This window comes from Rhinolophus sinicus, chromosome 5, assembly GCF_057876585.1.
Source record: "Rhinolophus sinicus isolate RSI-liver-muscle chromosome 5, RSI-T2T, whole genome shotgun sequence".
Lineage (NCBI taxonomy): Eukaryota > Metazoa > Chordata > Mammalia > Chiroptera > Rhinolophidae > Rhinolophus > Rhinolophus sinicus.
This window is the reverse complement of record NC_142505.1, coordinates 30,844,322-30,863,701: the sequence shown is the minus strand read 5'-3', so window position 1 is coordinate 30,863,701 and position 19,380 is coordinate 30,844,322. Positions and strand designations below refer to the sequence as shown.

The window sequence follows — 19,380 nt, the reverse complement described above, 5'->3', positions numbered from 1 at the left end:
CCTGGGATTTGCTGCAAAATAATTGGTGGGGGGATAAGAGGGTGGGAGAATAAATAAAACAAAAAAAAATGGTCAAGGGTTTTGCATTGTTTGAGCTAGATGATGGTGGGGAGATGGGTCATTAGGTAAGTTTCTCCACTTGTATATATATTTGAATTTTTCCATAATAAAAGGTTAACAAACAAACAAAAGAAAAATGTCTGGGGATATGGCAATGTCTATTAGATAACCAAGTGGAAACATCTGGAGTTTAAGGCATTGGTCCGAGATGGAGACATAAGCTGGAGATCACAGGACAGATGGTACTTGATGCCATGGGACTGGATAAGGTCACCTGAGGAATGAGTAAAGAGGGAGAGAAATATGAAGATAGAGCCCTGAGTCTTCCAATAGTTAGAGGTCAAGAACACTCAGAAGATCCAGCAAAGGAGACTGAGAAAAGGCAGCCAGCACAAACCAGGTAAGTGGGGTGTCCTGGAAGATGAGAGAAGAAAGGTTTCAAGACCAAGCCCACAATCATCTTCGTCAAATGCCTGCTGAGATGGAATATGATGCGGGCAAAGACGAGACCATTGGTTTTAGCACATGGGTTTTACCTTGACTAAAGCAGAGTAGTTGAGTGCAGAGAGCTGAGGGATAAAGGCTCAACTGTTACCACTTAGAGAGAACAGAGGAAAGAAAGCCGAGTTTCTTAGCCCCATATTACTGACATTTGGGAACTAATGGTCTTTTGTTAGGATGGGCTGCCTTGTATATTATAAGATGAAAAACAGTATCCTTAGTCTTTACTTACTAGTTGCCAGCAGCATCCCCTCCCCCAGTTGTGGTACATGAAATCCATTGCCAAATGTCCCCTGGAGGGTAAAATCACCTCTGGGTGAGAACCACAGGTATAGACATACTCCTTCAAAGAGTTGTCAGAGACAAATGGGGCAATGGGAGTATGTATTAATAGTTAAGTGAGGGATTTGTTTTAGGTTTGGGGGCTTTTTTAGATGAGAGATATTCCCACCTCTTTGGATAGTGAGGCGAATGATCTATGCAGAGGGAAGAAAATTTGATGATACAGAAGAGAAAGATGACACCTGTAGGAGCCAGGGCCTTAAGAAAGCAAAAAGGGAATGGAATTCAGTCCATGAGAAGAGAGATTAGGCTTAGATAGGGCCTGGACTCTTCTCCACAGCGGTAGAAGGGACGACTGCGTGCAGAGGCAAGTCATTTGGCCGACGTGGTGGTGGGTGTGTATAGAGGTTCTCTTCTCATTGCTTCTATTTAATTAATGAAATAGAAAGCATGCTTGTCTGCTGAAAAATGTGGAAGAGAAAGCAGGTCTTGGAGGTTTGAGGGAAGAAGAGAAGGTATGAAGTAGACCGCTCAGAGAGGCGGAGAGTGAACAGGCTAGGAAAACATAGTTCGCTGACTGAGCAGCAGTGAGGGCTATTTAAAGTGAGACCACTAGGACTTGCCAGGAAAAATGCATGCACATGTGGAGTGAATCTGCATGTTCCACAATGTTAGTGTATTGCGATAAGCATAGACTGCCCTTGAGCTTAGCTCAGGACTGGTATGTGGCTTACAACACATACATTTGAATTCGACCCAGAATTCCCTGTTGTGCAAACTCTCCCCTAGAGAAGAAAGACTTAATTTGTCAGGATGGGGCTCTGATGAACTAGTTTCCACACTCAGCTCTGTCCCTAACTAGCTATGTGACCACGGGCAAGTTACTTCACTCCTCTGAGTCTCACTTTTCCTATCTGTACATCAACAAGAGTGAACCAGAAGATCACAGAGGTCCCCCACCATACATCATTCTACAGCTATTTACTAACAGCTTGCTATGTTGGGGGCATTTTCCTGTTCAATAAAGTAACAGTGGTGTCAGCTCGCAGTCACAAAGAAAACAAGAGAATTGCACAGAAGTGAGCCCCGAGTCCTGACACTGTTAAGTAGCTGAGTATCATTAAACATCTTAATCATTCCTTATTTTGTGAGGCAATAAATGTAACTTGCATACTAAAGCACCAGGATTCACTGTGACTATTGACATTTGATTTATTTAACAAGCTTCATATGACTTCCAGGCTTCAGAATCTCTGTCGGTGACCCATTAACTACATGTTAAAATACCAGCTTCTTATCGGAGTGGAAATATTCCAATATACCTATTGAGCACCTACTCTGTGCTAGGCTCTGTTCCAGCACTACAAAAAATGAGTAAGATGCAATCCTGCTATCAACTTCACAAGCTGGGAGGTAGACAAATATGCAGGAATAAATTATAATGTAACCTCAATTCAAAAGGGCTATTGTAGAAATATGAACAATGTGCTTTAGGAACACAGAGTATAGGACAATACATTCTGTCTGTGGCAGTCCAAGAAGCTTTCCACAGGAGAAGTGGATATTTGAGTTGGTTTTAGAACACGAGTAAAAATTGTCCAAAGGAGGGAAATGGGGAAGGACATCCCCAATAGAAGCAAGAGTGTTTACAAAGGCAAGGGTTAGGAAAGGCCCTGGCACGCCTAGTGCTGGGGTGGGATATCTGGTGTGGGTAGAACATGAGGTAAGGAGTTTGACTTTTAAATAAGGGAGTGAAAAAGTCAGCTTTTATTTTTTAAGGAGGGAACTCTGGCAGCTACAACATGTCATAAACAGCATGCAGAAACTATTCCCAGAATGCCACTTGGGTAATAACTCTTATTGTAGTAAAATAAAATAAAAGCTGCAGTCCTTAGTTCAGAATATTCTGTAAGGTAACCCTCACCTTTGTTCCTTTTCTTCCTGGATGTCCATACCCATCAGGACCAAAATGACCCTAAGAAAATGACACAAGATGAATTGTAGAGGCATCCAGATCAATACTTGGTTGAGAATATTATCTGACCGCTTGGGAAAATCAGCAGTGCACAGAGGAGGGGAAGGCAAAAGGGGCTTGGTGGAGGTTTATCCTACCTTCATAGTATAAACACTGGACTACCTTCAAAGGACAAGGAGGAAATAGGGTTTAAAGGTTTTAAGACCAATTATATAAGTTTTTTTGTGTTCTCTTTTTAATTTTTAACCCCCTCTTCAACAAAATTCTGTACCTCAGCAAGATGATACCACAGGTGTACAAAGCCAAATCACTGCACAAAGTCCCCTTGGGCAAACCTGCTTTCCTCGTAGGACAAAGTGACAATGGAACAAGTTCCAGAATTGGTAAATCTCTAGGATTAAAGATAGACTTGGGGGGGGGGGGGGGAGATTGGAATAGAGGCCATATAGGTTAGTGAATAAGTACATAGGCTGTGAACCCGAAAAGACCCGAGTTTTTATTCTACTTGCAACGCTGCTTGTATGAGTGACCTTGGGGAAGTTACTCAGCCTCATTAAGCATCAGTTTCCTTGTCTGTTCAACGGGGCTAATAATATCATCTCACAGTATGATTGCTGGAAGATTAAGTGAGATCGTGCATGGAAAGCACTTAGTATGACTCCAGGCACAGAGAAAGCACTTGGTAAGTGGTCATTATTCTGCCAGTGATGGTGGCCGTAGTCGTGATGAGGTTGGCAGCGGGGTAGTAGTGAGCATGATGTTGCTGATGATAATAATTATGAAAACATGGATGATATTACTGGGATCTTAGCATCTGTACATGTAGACAGTGAGCTTCCTGTAATAAAGAGTGAAATCAGAATCTTCTAGGTGCTTTGTGCTAAATGGACAAGTTAGTCAACTGACAGAAAAAAATTTAAATGTTTAGCCACAAAGATCATTCCTTTGGCTAAGGAGAAAAGTTTGAAATAGTGGAAGATAAAATTGCCAAAAATGAATTATTTGGAGGGGAAAAGGATACAGATGCGGTTCATTTGCTGTTATTCCAGCTTCTCTCTGCTGCAGGACGTGCAGAGCCTCCAGCATCTGCAACCCTAGAAACCCAAACGGTATATTTTGGAGATGTCTGACACCCTCTAACATTCCAGAAGAGCCACCTTCAAAAAAGGCATTGCTCCCCAGCTCTGTCTGTCTGGAAAGAGGTCAGCAGGAGCAAGCTTTGTGTTTTTTAAATCAGGGTATTTTTAGAAAGTCAAACAGTGTTAACTTCACCATCTGAATTGAGTATAGATGTGAAACATTATTTGCCCTATATTTCATGTGATGGTAATCCCTTTCTGTTCTTTCCCTTGCCACACTGACGTTTAAGCTTCTTACCCCTGCTTTTGTTTTCTCTCCTGGCTAACAAATGCAATTTCAGTGCTGAGTGTAAAATAACTGCAGGTCCTTCTTCCTGGTGATGAACGAAATCTCAGAAATACGAGTTACAGGAAAGACAACATTATTCTGTACCATAAAGCTCTTTTCAGTAAGGTGGTGAATTAAAAACAGTCATAAAATAACTAACTTGTTCTCACGCACAGAGAAATGACTAAGGTAAAAACACACAGCCCTGTCTTTGGAAATATTATCTGTTGAAGTAAACCTTTTATGAGGCTTGGTCTTCAAAGACTATTTCTATGCTCTGGATAATCAAACCTATGCCATTAAAAGTTTGCAACTCTGATTGGCTGTCTTATTTGTTTCCCTGGAAAAACTGTATCATTGAACGTCTCTGTATTCCTAAAAAATTCAAATGCGTCTGAAACATCTTTGTCAAACAGAAGAGGCTCACTGGCACTTCCCTCTTTAATGACATGTGAGAAGGCAAAACCAACCCTAAGACATCTTCGGATTCTTTATTTATATGAGGAGTTTGAGGATCTTTGATTCTTTAGATTCACAACAGCGCTAATGATCATATCATATTTGTGACCCCAAATATTCATCAAGAATATTAGAATTTGATGTAGAATAAGAGCAAATAATACACAAGAAATTCAATCAAGAGTACAAAACAAAGAAACTAGACTTACAGGTTGCCCTCTTGGTCCTTGCTGGCCCCGTGGGCCTCTTCCTCCTGCATTACCATGATCTCCCTTTTATAATAAAGAATAAAGATGAAATTAATTTTCTCCTATGAGTTCATGCAATTTTATATGGTTTTTCTTTTCAAGCCCCATTGGCATCATTCTACAGTCTAAGGTAAATATCTTCCTCTAGACTTGTGTTCAATATAAAAAACTAAAAATACATTAAAATTTTGGTACTGAAAACTAGCAAAACCAGGTATGCAGCACCAGTTATAGAATTTTATATTGCTGTGCGGTTTTTTCCAGGTATGAGTGTGTGAATCTACATTTGTGATGAATGCATATATTTATCTATCCATTGATGTCTTTATCTAATGATACCTGTGACGATCTATCCATCTTTCCACATGTCTGTCTATAGGTCTTTTCTTCTCTGTATCTAGCTATAAGGTAATGGACAATTGATAACATCAACCACATCAGAAACTCATGCTGGAAATGATGACATAAGGAGAAATTCATGTAAGAAAACTCAAGTTGCAATCAAGGAAGTAGGTTCCATGACATTTACCTTCATTCCTATCGGTCCAGTTTTTCCTCTTGAACCAGGTAACCCTGGCGGCCCAGGAGTCCCCTGCAACAAGAACATGACCAAAATCACCTCAAGAGCTACAGTGAGATACCTGACTCTCTTGTTATTATTCATATGGTCTGGAACTGATAATATGTTCATGAATCATCGTTAATGTTTTATACAATTAATTTTACCCTCCAACAGATAAAATGCATCATATATACATTTAACATGTGGGCTGGGAGGTTGGAGTGGTGGAGTAAGGTATTCTGTGCACGAGGCCATGTCTACCACATACCAAGAATTAGAGGGAAAAGCACCATTTGATTTAGGAATCCAGAAGACAAACGCCTGGACTTTTACCCTTCGCAAATAGAAAACATTATCAAATGAGGATGAAAATAATAGAAATAATAGAACCAGTTATGGGGCTTGACTTGTCCTGACCAAGAAAGAGAATGAGGACAGAACTAGGGCTTGGGCCACACTGGAACTGCTATTTTGAATCTCTGGATACCCTTGTCCCTGACTTAAATTGTGCTGCTCGGGTTTCAAGTATCTCATACGCTCCCTTCCTTAAGAAGTCACTCCCATCAGCTGCCTCAGTCTGAGCTGACCCTTCTGTGAACCATGGGGATATTGGATAGGGAGTAGAACACTCACAGAAAGACCCAAGTTATTGGCTGGTTCAGCCACTTACTATCTAGATGACAAGTCATTTAATCTTTTTGAGCCTCAGTTTCCTCATCTATAAAATTGGGATGGTAATTACTTTCTTATGTGTTTTAAGGAGTAAATTAGTCATTTATTCTCTTGATACAATTTTTCTTGCACTATAGGTAGTATGAGCTTGTGTTACACACCCTTGAGGCTCAAACCCAATCTCACTGATTACTATATTTCCACAATATACCTGGAGCAGAAGGGGGTACATAGCTGGTGATCAATGTCGAGTACATCCAATCAGCTCTTTTTAGAAATTCCTGATATCTACAGATCCCAGAACAAAGAGTGTAGCTTTATGTTATTTGTCCAGGAATACTCAGTTGTGTGAACTGGCCATTGTTCATGTGTTGCAGCTTTTTGTGTTTTTTTTAAACCTACCTGAGCACCCTGTAAGCCTTTTTGTCCAAAAGTTCCTGGTGGTCCTTGCCTTCCTCTCCGTCCCTAGTCCAAAGATGAAATCAAAATTCAACCAGTTTTCACAAAGCTACATACTTATTTTTAATGTTATCACAAAACCATCTTGGAGGTCGATGGGAGCACAAATTAAAGTGCCCTGGCCCATCACTGTCGCGTTTATCACACTTGAATCAAGCAGTGTCTGTACTCGGAAGCACACTCACTCCAAACACAGGATGTGTGTCCTCAGCATCTATATTGTCAACCATCTCTTTGGTTGAATCTGATGATGAATAAAGTTTGAGAACATTGCTTTTATATTTCAATTCCCCACACTAATTTTAAATCCTAAAAGGGGAATGAGAGCAGCTGGAAGGGTAGTATTCTCCTTTGAAAAATCAACCTTTTCCTTATACGTGCAAAGGCTGAACAAGAAATCACGTTCTTATTTTATCAAAAACCAAAAGTACATTTAAGTGGCCTGATCGCACTGGGCACATGGCTGGGGCATCGTTCATTTTCTCCCGATCTATTTTACCTTACTGATTTCTGACACTTTAATTTCTCTCCAGCTCTACTGAGAAATGCTTTCCTATTAGAAGCATTGATCAAGCCTCTATACTCCTGATCGAACTATTGAGTCATCTATTTAAATAGACCATCATACCCACATCCCAGTGGGAAGTGAGAATGAAGGGGAAGCTTTATCGATTATCTTGCTCACAGTTCGCCACAAAACCTACTCCTTTTGCACTCAGCAGTAGAACAAACTGAATATAAAGAACGCCAGGACACAACAGGGGTTGGGGGGTCCAAATTTGAATTAAGCCAGTGCTCAAAAGAAAAGGCAAAAATACATCTCTCAGTTATTCCCCCCTATGTTCAGATACTATTTTCTATCATAAAGTAAATACAATCTCTAATTACGCATTGATGTCCCATTTCTTTCTTTAGTATCCTTGTCAAATGGAAAAACAGCAGAAACCGTCTCAAATTATCACCTGACACTCATAGGATCTTTAAAGTTCAGGAGAATCATTCCATGTGTTGGTAAAAATTTGTTGTTTTAAAGTTCTTCCATTCGAGGGTACTTGAAAACAATTTGGCTTTTAAAAGAAAGATGTAGAAAGTATTCCAGAAGTGTTTGCAGAATGACATTTGGGTTATGCTTTGAGGATTCCAATAGAACTGTTTGGAAGTTTAAATTTCCAATTATCATGGAATCGTTTACAACACCCCACTGGACTGAACTCCTTGAGGGCAAGATCCTTGCCTTATGGTCTGAATGCCCCAGGCCTATTAGCAAAATGCCGTATGTGTAATAAATACTCAAGAAACACGTTGCTTATTTTTCCTGCCAAATTGAATACAATTTTAATGAATTAAATATTATTTGAGTAATTTGAATACACAGCTTCAGAGGCAGTAATTAAGAGCATAGATTTATAACTATACTGCCTGAGTTTGAATCCCATCTTTATCACTTAGTAGTTGTGTGAGCTTAGACAATTTACCTAACTTCCCCGTCCTCCCTCCATTTGTCCCCTGTAAGGTGGGAGTAATAAACCGCCCACTGAAGGATTAAATTAGTTAATACAAGTGCTGAGGGCCATGCCTAGAATATAGTAAGAGCTCAATAAATATTAGCTATTGGGGTTTAACCTGCCCAGAAGAGAAGCTATACAATTTGCTTTGGGAGTCTCTGATAAATGTGAAATCCCTATCCAAGAATCTAAGTTAAAATTTTAAATGTCCTTTTTAGCACTAAAAGCAAGTTCACTGATACAACCTGTGAGCCTGGATAGCCAAGCTGTCCTTGGTAACCCCGTTCACCAGATTCTCCACGCACACCCTGTCAAAACGAATAAAATGTATTGAGTTCACAGGCATCTTTAGTGTTCTTATTGAAGGTAGCCTTCCCTGCAAGATGTCACTTGAAAGCCATAAAAGAAAGATTTCACTTTCTGTGCTCAGTCCTCTTAGAATATGGAATTAGGAAAAAACGGAGGCAGGAGTTCCACTTATGATGGGAAAACGCAAGACCAGATTCTTATTGTCTTTCCACATCTCTTTCCAATGCCTCAACTAGTGATGGAAGCAAAAATGTTTTGTTTAAATTACTCAAACTCCCATTTTATATAATAACTGGTTACTGAAAGCCCATCCACTCCTTCTAAGGGATGTAGGTTAAATGATGACTGGTGTTAAGGACCCTTATCCCATGTGAGGAAACTCAGAATGTTGACCTTGAAAAAGACCCATAAAGCACATAAAGAAAGAGCAGAAAACTAGCTTTAAAACCCTACAGGTTCTTACAGCAGCAAACTAGTTATCTAAGCAAAGGTGAGTTGTTAAAATAATTCATCTGATAACTGATTTAGTTTCCCCCTCAAATTAATATTTTTCATTTTTACAGAGAAGATACATTTGCCATGATTGAAGATAATAATCGTTTTGTGAATTATTCTGTCTTCTTTCTCATGTTGCTCACATGTTGTTACCTCAGCTACTGATTATTCATAAATTTGCAAAGAGAAAACAATCTTAAACTCAGAATAATCAATATGTGGATTAATTAGTTGTGCTTCTTACATTTTTTAAACTATTCAGATAAATGGGAAACACTTATATTAATCATTCCTCTTACATTATTCTACTCTTCAAGAGTTGATTTCTAGATTTACAAATATGAACCAAGTTTTAAAAGGCATGTAGCTAGAAATTTTGGAACAGGTTGTGAAATGTTGCCTAATTTGACATTACACTAGTAAATGACATTCTTAATGCAACACTTCTGAAAACAACATGGCTCCATATAGCAAAGCTCAGACTCTTTTATTATAACTCCATGCTATACATTTACATAGGAAATCATTTCAGCAAAGAAAAAAACCCATATTACCACTGACATGATGCACAATTATCTAAATGTTCAACATAAGAATAGTTTAGCAAATCATTGTTCTTTAACAGAGTAAGGTATAATGTATTACATTGTTTTGTGCACCTGAAACTAATAAAAAAAAAGAAAAGAAAAAGAATAGGAGGAGAATAGCTGTGAAAAATAAATAAATAAAGAGCATGAAGCAAAAAAAAAAAATGTTAATAGGAAGATTTGGAAACATAAAAAAGCAGAATACAAAATAGTATATCTAATATACTATTATGATAACCCTTTATTATCTATGCAAGTAAAGGAAATGCACAACCATGAAAATAATTACAAGAGGACGGTGGGTTTATGGTCATTTAAAAATTAATTATAATCTTAATTTTATTATAATTAACAAATAAAGGTTTTAGCTTATTGCCAAAATAATCTAGGCATTGATTTGTTTGTCCACACAAATCTGATGATTTTTTTGTTCTATTTCTTTAAAAAATGCCATTGGGATTTTGATGGGGATTGCATTAAATCTGTATATTGCTTTGGGTAATATGGCCATTTTTAACTATGTTGATTCTTCCATTTCTTTGTGTCTTCTTCAATTTCTTTTTAAAATGTCTTATAGTTTTCAGTATATAAGTCTTTCACATCCTAGGTTAAGTTTATTCCTAGGTATTTTATTCTTTTGTTGCAATTGCAAAAGGAATTGTCTTTTTTATTTCTTTTTCTGAGATTTCATTGTCAGTATATAGGAATGCAATGGTCTTTTGTACATTGATTTTGTAGCCAGCAACTTTACTGTATTTGTTTATTGTTTCTAATAAATTTTTGGTGGAGTCCTTAGGGTTTTTTATATATAGCATCATGTCATCTGCAAAGAGTGAAAATTTAACTTCTTCATTCCCAGTTTGGATGCCTTTTATTTCTTTCTCTTGCCAGGTTGCTCTACTTAGGACTTCCAACACTATGTTGAAAAGCAGAAGTGATAGGGGACAGCTCTGTCATGTTCCTGAACATAGAGCAAAGGGCTTCAGTTTTTCACCGTTAATTATGATAGTAGCTGAGGGTTTGTAATATATGGTCTTTGTTATGTTGAGGTATTTTCCTCCTATATCCATTTTATTAAGTGTTTTAATCATAAATTGATGTTCTATCTTGTCAAACGCTTTTTCTGCATCTGTTGATATAATCATATGATTTTTATCCTGATTTGTTTGTCATAATACAATCTTTTCCATTAATAAAATCTTATTTAGAATTCCATTTCATTAGGCATCTTGCATAAGCCAGCATAACTAATTTTATAGACAGTAATGAGCCAAGGAATATTGTAATTTGGAATTCAGCTCTTTTATAAGCTATATTCTTCCAATAGTAATCTTCAGCAAGTTACAGTCTCAAAAACATAAATAAGTCTCTATGACCAATGTTCCAACACTGGGTTAACTAGCAAACCATTTACATGTTGGATAAACCCAGTTCACCCTAAAGTCTGCAACTAGTTATGATTTTTTCTTTTATTTAAAAAAAAAATCAAAGCTTTAACAGGAAAAAAGAGCAAACAACTGCAGGGATTCGTCAAGATTAGAATGTATTAAATGGAGAGGCTCCCTATTGAAGATGGCAGTTTGCACACATTTTCTCTGCTTCCAAAATGAGAGGTTGCTATTCTAAAATCTGTCCCAACAAGACAACAGTATAGAGACCCAGAGAACAATTAGTCTGGACTCGAATAGGAGGACAAAGGGCCCAGGAAGGAGGAATCCAAGAAAAATAAACCGCATGTTTGAATATATTGAGAGGTTACCAGTTTTGTCAAAGAGCTTTATGCTTAACTCGTAAAAGGCACATAGAACACAAAGCAAATGGGGAGAAAGGGTGACTCAGGAGAATAAAAGTTATATAGCTATAAATAATATTTACCTAGTCATCATGTGAATGATGAATTGATTGGACCAAAAGTGGAGAAAATAAATGTATTGCAAGGTTGAGTTGAGAGATAGAGTACGGAGAAGGATATGGACAGGTTAAGAAACATCTTTATCCTCCATAGTAAGAAATCAAACAAAACAAAACAGAAACAGACCCATAGATACAGAGAACAAACTGATAGTTGCCACAGGGGAGGGGCATAGGGAGATAGGTGGAAAGATGAAACAGAATAAAGGAAGGAAGAAGGAAGGAAGGAAGGAAGGAAGGAAGGAAGGAAGGAAGGAAGGAAGGAAGGAAAAATATTCAACTATCAGAGAAGCTAGATAATTCGTTCTTCTCAATAGCTTAAAACTCAAGAAAATTGCCTTTTAGAATGAATCTTGAATCAAACAAGGTCTACCAAATAAAAATGGAGGAAAAATCCTTCAGAAGGCTCCATCAACAAGGAATTACAAATTCACAATGTATTTCAATCCGAAGTCCATCCTATACAAGAATCCGGGTTAGGAACTGAATCTTGGCCATATAGTGCAAACCCAATGTATTTACTTTACAATAAACTTACCATAACAGTAAATTTATTTAAGTTAAAATACAAAGAAATAGAGAAAGGGGGTTAGAAAAACAAAATTTTCTTTACTCTAGAATATAAAAAATTTCAAGGGGCTTAAAGAATTCTTGGTCAGAGTCTAGCTGAGAAAATAAGATAGAATATACCACAAATAAACACACAGTAAGAGCCCAAAGGGAAACATATTCTGATTCAGAAACATACCAGGTGACTCAGGTCCAAATTACAATCAACAGAAGAAAAAGAAAAAAGAAAGAAAGAAATCAATAGATAAGCATCCAAAACTGAAAACCAAAAAAGAGCAAATTAAACAGGTTGGTTAGAAAATGGAAATAATACCAGAAAGAACAGCCCAAAGAGACAAAAGTGTGTGCTACTGAAGATCTGGGAGTCAGAAACAGGGAGGAAGAATAGGCAGGGAAATATTTTTCATTATAAGCTTGAGAGCGCAATTTCACTTTAAATTTATGCACAGGCTTGGCTCTGATTTGAATTAAATAAAAGAGAAAGACATAGGAGATGGAGTGACACAGGGAATCCAAATTAACCAAGATCCAGCTGAGCAGAGGATCCACCGTTAATGGATATTGAGATAAATTACACATCGCATCACAAAAGAATTAAATAATTCAAGAGTAGGAAATTCATTCCACTGCCTAGAGCCACTTAATTTCTCCAAAACTTAGCCTTGTCAATTGTAGTCTATTTCTTTCTGCCTTTTTGGGGATAAAAACAATGGGATAAAATGATATTTCAAGACATGATTTATTTCACAAGTGTTAAGATTTAATTACTAGCACAAAAAATTATCGAAAGATTTATTTCTAATCCTAATGTTGCATGAGAAATAATATTTTACTTGGTGTCCACAAAACTTTGTGGAATGTTGAGACTTGGGATTTCTCAATATCCGTGCTTTTCCAACATGTTTGGTTTGAAGACATATGCGTCTAATCTTTTGTACCTAGGTCCTTGATAACACACACACACACACACACACACACACACACACACACACACACAACCATTCCCAGGTTCAGAGATGACAGTAATCAATCTCTGACTTCTCCATCTTTAAATCATGAGAATACTAGAAAACAAAATGCCAGCAAACATGACCACCCTATGTTACAGATAATTCTACACAATAAACTTAATTCTTGTGCAAAGACTTCCAAGAGCATCCTGATTCTTGGATTTGGATCCTGTCTCCACCAATTATCAGCTATGTTGCCTCTAACAAGTAACTTCACTTTGCTAAACCTATGTTTCCTCTTATCCATAAAAAGTAATCAATCATAATTCCTAGTAGAAAAGTTTACATGAGGGAATATAAATAAAGGTCTAACACAGTGGCTGGTGCTAGATAGATGCTTAGTAAAATATTATTTCCCCCACAGAACTGTACCCCCCATCCACCCCTCAAATCACATAATTCCCCCTTTGGAAAGAGCAAAAGCTCAATCTTTTCCCTTCATTTAGTGACTGTGAGATTCCTTTAGGCACCCATAGGAAGTTCTACTCCTTTAAATGGAAAAAATATTATTTTGGAAATCAAAGCCATTTTCTTAGATATTAGCTTCTTTTCAATCTAAATGAAATATTTTAGCAGGTTGAAGAGGGAGCAGAGAAGGACCATATAAACCTTCCCTTCTTCATGGAGCATGTCCCCATGGAAACTTCCCCGTGATCCTCATGCAATCCTTGGCCTCTCAGAGAGAACTACTTAAAGAGCCATGTATGTGGAACAAGAAGCAACTCTTTCCAGAAAGCACTGACCTTCAATCCTGGTAGACCTCGTCTTCCTCTTGACCCCTAAGAATAGAAAGGAAATGGGACCTGAGAGAAGGAATCAGCCAATTTTCACCCCAGAGTACCTCTCTCTTCCACAAAAGCTGGTGAAATACATCCCACGAGCAGTTACACCTACCCGAGGGCCAACATTTCCAGTTTCTCCATGAAGTCCATCAAAACCAGAACGTCCCTGAAAAGTAAGAGGTAAAGGGAAGATCAGTTTAGATGTTTATATACTTTTCGATTTATTGTCTAGACATAGGCTGTCCACTATAGAAGCCAATAGACACATGTGGCTATTGATTAAATGAATTATACTTAAAATTAAAATTTAAAATGTCGTTGCTCAGCCATACTAGGCACATTTCAAATGTTCAATAACTCCATATGGCTGGTGGCTATCATGTTATACAGCACAGATACAGAATATTTCCATAATCTCAGGTAGTTCTATTGGTCAGCACAACTCTAGAAGCAAACGGATTTAATTCTGGTGTTTTAAGATATCCATATTGACTCCGAGCCCTACTCAGCTCTGGGACCTGGCGGACCACAGCAATAAGAAATAGGGTGTCCTCGGGCCCCAGCCTGGCAGGGAAGAAACATGCAAGGGGCACCAGAGCCCAAGCTGTGGGGTGGCACCAGCCAATTCCTGCAAGTAGGCTGGGGGCCCAAGGCGGTGCAACGGTAGGATGTCCTGGGAACCCCAGCTGTGGCTGGAATTTTGGGGTGCCCCCAAGGCAGCAAGACAGCCCCGAGTTCCTGCGGGATTTCCCCTTCTGTCATGTGATAGGTTGTCCTGAAGGAAGCTCCAAAACCTACTGGCAGTCTCCAGGAACGTTATAATAATTGGTGTATGGAAAATTCCCAGAAAATTAATCCTTTTGTTACATATACTCCAAGGAGTGGATGAAAAAATTGAAAAGGGATTGGAAGGAATCACATTAAACATTGCTGGTGACAATCACTGAATACCAGTGGAAAGAGCAACAGGTGAAGATTTTTGGATTCTTTCCAAAATTTTAGAGAAGAATCCATATATTAATGGTTTGGATGTTAGACATAACCTCCTCAGTGATGTTGGCACATATTATGCTGCAAAACTGCTTCAGAAACAATACATTCTCATTTACTTAAACCTTATGTTTAATGATACTGGGCCTGCAGGTGGAGAATTGATTTCCAAAGCACTACATAAGAATACAACTCTGAAATACCTAAGAATGACCAGAAACAAGATTGAAAATAAAGGTGGAATTTTTTTTATTTTTTTTTTATTTTTTTTTGCTGCAATGCTACAAATTAATTCTTCATTAGAAAAGTTAGATCTGGGTGACTGAGATCTGGAAATGCAAAGTGTGATAGCATTTGCTACAGTCCTAACTCGAAACCAAACAATTAAAAGGATAAACCTAAACCGAGGTATACTGTTTAGGAGGGGTCCACAGGAGGGGTCCACAGTTCATCTCCGCCACATGTTAAAAGAAAATCACTGCCTTGCTGAACTACACAGGTAGAAGCACAGCATAAGAAACTGTGGTATAAAACAGTGATGTGATGCACTGTATCTGAACAAAAGCCTGCGCTACCTTGATGTCAGCTGAATAGAAAATGCAGGAGCCAAGTAGGTATCTCAGTGACACGCTTCACACAACAGGAGTCTTCAAGCGTTGTCAGTAGTCAGCAACAACACAGAGGAAGAAGGATTGGTGGCACTTTCACAATCAATGAAAGCAAATTCCACACTCTCTAATATCTACATTTGGAGAAACAAAGTTGATGAGGCTACATGTGTGGCATATTCAGACTTAATTCAAATGGGAGCCATTTGTGGTGGATGGACGTGTGTATCTTGCAGAAGTCTGCAATGGCCTTAAAAAGCAGTATTACTGGACACTAATTTATGGAGAAACTTGCATCCACTCAGCTAATGCAGGTTTTAATCTTGTACCAGTAGGTTGCCATCTATGAAAAACAAGCTCTAAAATCATTTTCACATGTTTGTCTAACTACATTCACAGAGATTAATATTTTACTGCCTGTTAATTTTTTTCATAAATTAGAACAAGTTACTTTTGTCAAATGTGTAAGATATGACTATATTAAACTTTGTATGACTGTCCATTACGAAAAAAAAATAAAAGAAAATATCCATGTTGATGATTGGATAAAGAAGATGTGGTACATACAAGTATATGCAATATAATATTACTCAGCCATAAAAATGAATGATATCTTACCATTTGTTACAACATGGATGGACCTAGGGGGTCCCCCTAGAGGGTACTATGCTAAGTGAAATAAGTCAGACTGAGAATGACAAATACCATATGATTGCACTTATATGTGGAATCTAAGCAACAAAATAAACAAACAAAACAGAAACAAACTCTTAGATACAGAGAACAAACTGATGGTCGCCACATGGGAAGAAGGTTGGAGAGCTGGGTGAAAAAGGTAAAGGGATTAACAAGTATAAATTGGCAGTTACAAAATGGTCACAGGGATGTAAAGTGCAGCACAGGGAACATAGTCAGTAACACAGTAATAACTATAGACGGTGCCAGATGAGTCCTAGTCTTGTTGGGGGGATCACTTCATAAATTATGTAAATGTCCAGCCACTATGCTGTGTGCCTGAAACTAACATAAAATAATATTGAATGTCAACTATAATTGAAAAATAAAATAAATAAATAAGCCAAAATAGTAATAATAATATTTAATTGTACAGATTAAATAAATAATCAATCCATGTTGTAGGCACCTTTCCCCAGAGATTGTTTGTTTGACAATTCAGGGTTTACCCGGCTGGGACAGTAGTCACACATATTCTCCAACAAGCCACGCTTCATATTTGAAAAATGGCATTTCCTTTTCTACCTGCATCCTATAGGCTCCACAGTGGCAGGCAGAAACAGAAGGTGGAAGCGTGTGTCTCTGCACCTGTGGAGTGGCGTGTACAGATGATGACAGAAGGAGGAGTTACACACAGTCATGAGGAGGAAGCTCTCTAGTGCTCTCAACAGTTTTCAGGTCAGAAGTGGGAAGATGAGTGGTGTCCAGAGAAAGAATGTGTCCATCTTTCAGGAGAAATGCATGCCATCTGATCCCAAGTAGAGCTATCTTAGAGTATGACTCAGTGAAGTCACATGCCAACTCAATAAGAATACAGAAACTCGGAAAGAATGTGAAATGCAGAAACAAACATTTTGTGTAAAGTGTTCTTCCAGCTGTTATTTATAATAGATTAAACTCTGAAAAATTTATATATTCCACAATGTGAGAGAAGTGTTAATTAAATTGTGGTAGAAATGCTTATTGAAATAGTATGCAGCAATTAAAAATTATATTTATCAAAAGTTTATAAAGTAGAAAAATGGGCTATAATATTCTTTTCGAGTATGCTAAATTCTGTGTAAGAATAATTTACCCCAAATATGGAGAAAGACAAAGTCATTTTCTTATATTGCACTAGAACATTTTTTAATAATTCCATAGAATCCTCATCTGACTTTCTCAGGGAGAATAACTTTGCCATCAACAAGTCAGGAAAGTTCAGTAAACTGATGGTTTTCTCGCTTTCTGGAACTACTATTGTTTTTTTTTCCCTCTACATTTTGCTTTTCTGTATTCCCAAATATCTAGTAGTGTGATTTTCATAATAGAATTTTTTAAAAATAAAGTAAGTTGTATGAGAGAGAAAGCTTTAGATACAGCATGCTCACAATTGGTCTATATATAATAAAGATTCTTTCTTAAAGTAGTTATCATTTTCTCATTTCAGCAGTAAACAGTTTTTTGCATCCAGCATAATAAAGGAATTATTTAAGCTGATGCAGAAACCATTGGATAAAAGATTGTTGGGAAATAAAAAAACTTAGTCTCAGAGTATCATTGTCCAGATTACTTAATCATTAGGAAAGGGGAAAGTATGCTCACAATAAATCGATCTGGTGAATACCACCTTAATCAAGTGATCAAATTAATGTACCAATAATGAAACAGGCTGACATAGTGTCCCTCTTGGTAACTGAGAAGGGTACAGCATTTCTTAATCTCTTTCCAAAAATGTTTAACCTTAGTCATGAGGAAACAATCAGACAAATCTTAACTGAGGGATGTTTAGCAAAATAATTGGTTTGGAATGTCAATATCATGTAAACAAACAAATACTGGACAATGGATGTGATTAAAGCATACTGTAGAGGCAAGACAATTAAATGCACTGCATAATCCTTGATTGGAACCCAGAACAATAAAAATAGCCATAAAAGACATTGTTCGGGCAAGTGTGGAAATCTCAATATGGACTGTATAATGGAAATAATTTTGCATCAATATTAAATTCCTTGAGTGCGACGATTGCATTGTGCTTACATATGAGTATGTTGCCTAAGATTGCCTTCCAAAAAAGGTTGTATTGTTTTTCATTCTCCCCAGTGAAAACATGACTGGTTTTCCATTCTTTCCCCAAAACTAAGGATATAATAAAGTTTCTCATTTTGGTTTGAAAGATTGCTTCATCAGGGCATCTCCATCCAAACCGCAACGTCAACTCTGCTCTTCGACTCAACTCAGAACTAATACCAATGAAAGAGTGCCCCCTAGAGGGCTATCTTCTAAATTCTTAGAGCACCCTTCTTTAAGATGGCCATGGGGGACACAAATGCAAAACAACGTGGCACTGCCTCAAAGGGTTAAAATTTTTGTTTGTACGCACAATTCAGGGATCTGCTGTTCAAGATTAACCTTAGCTAAAGTCAGTGATGGAAACCTCTGAAAGCTGTAAGCATGAGGCTCTTCCCATAGCTGTGGTGCTGTGATGGACACAGCACTAGACTGTTTATCTAGATGCCTGAGTTCCTTCCCAGCTGTTAAATCATGAGCAAACCATGGAACCAAAGCTCAATTTATACACAGGTCATGCCCTTTCTTCCCATGACAACCACTAGCTCACGGCAACTTTGAAATGGTTTCTCTAATCTGTCCACTTTGCAGGGGAGGAAACTGGGGCCCAGATGAATTAATGGTTGCTACCCTGCTGTTTTCTTAGCTCAGTCCCATAGCTGAGTGGGTTATTATTGTTCAGTGGATAGTCACAGGGGTTTCTAATCTCCGCTCACCAAAGAGAACCCTCTTAGTGACGTTTGTCCAAAATAACTGTCATTAACACCAGGATGAGAAATTCTTGCAGCAAATCGTGACAGTTTTTTTTTCACATAGTTACATAATAATGACCTTGTTACAAACTGGATTTTATTCAGGACCTGGACATATATAAAACGGATGTGAACTAGCCACAGTCCAGGAAGGAGAACCTTGATACCCCAAGGTTTTGTCAAAGGATGAAAATTGGAATTCAAAGCCAACAGAGGTTTCTCTACAGTTGTAGATATGTTGGTATGCAGACCTCATTCCTGGAAATTGCGAATGATGAGCTGTGAGGACTGAGACACTTGGGTTATTTTAGTCACTTTTCAGAGTCACGCATTTTAATGTCTAAGACATAAAAACCTAAAAATGGCTTCCAGCAAGTTAGCATCTGTCAAGTTAACAAGTCTCTTTCCTCTTGTGATGTCTTCTGTCACGACGCTTCTAGTCTTTAGAA

At 37.8% G+C, this 19,380-nt stretch overlaps 1 protein-coding gene and 1 pseudogene across 1 annotated transcript in view; one reads left to right on the top strand and one right to left on the bottom strand.

The window, feature by feature from the left end:
• Positions 1-19,380, bottom strand: part of LOC109444512 (collagen alpha-4(VI) chain-like) — a 105,302-nt gene that overhangs the window by 26,543 nt on the left and 59,379 nt on the right. The window contains exons 20-26 of the mRNA XM_074312826.2: positions 13,907-13,960; positions 13,756-13,791; positions 8,376-8,438; positions 6,569-6,631; positions 5,462-5,524; positions 4,894-4,956; positions 2,768-2,818 (exon numbers count right to left, since the gene is read on the bottom strand). Of these exons, the coding sequence (XP_074168927.2) occupies positions 2,768-2,818; positions 4,894-4,956; positions 5,462-5,524; positions 6,569-6,631; positions 8,376-8,438; positions 13,756-13,791; positions 13,907-13,960 (393 nt within the window). The remainder of the gene's footprint in view (positions 1-2,767; positions 2,819-4,893; positions 4,957-5,461; positions 5,525-6,568; positions 6,632-8,375; positions 8,439-13,755; positions 13,792-13,906; positions 13,961-19,380) is intronic.
• Positions 14,579-15,741, top strand: LOC109444537 (leucine-rich repeat-containing protein 34 pseudogene; annotated as a pseudogene).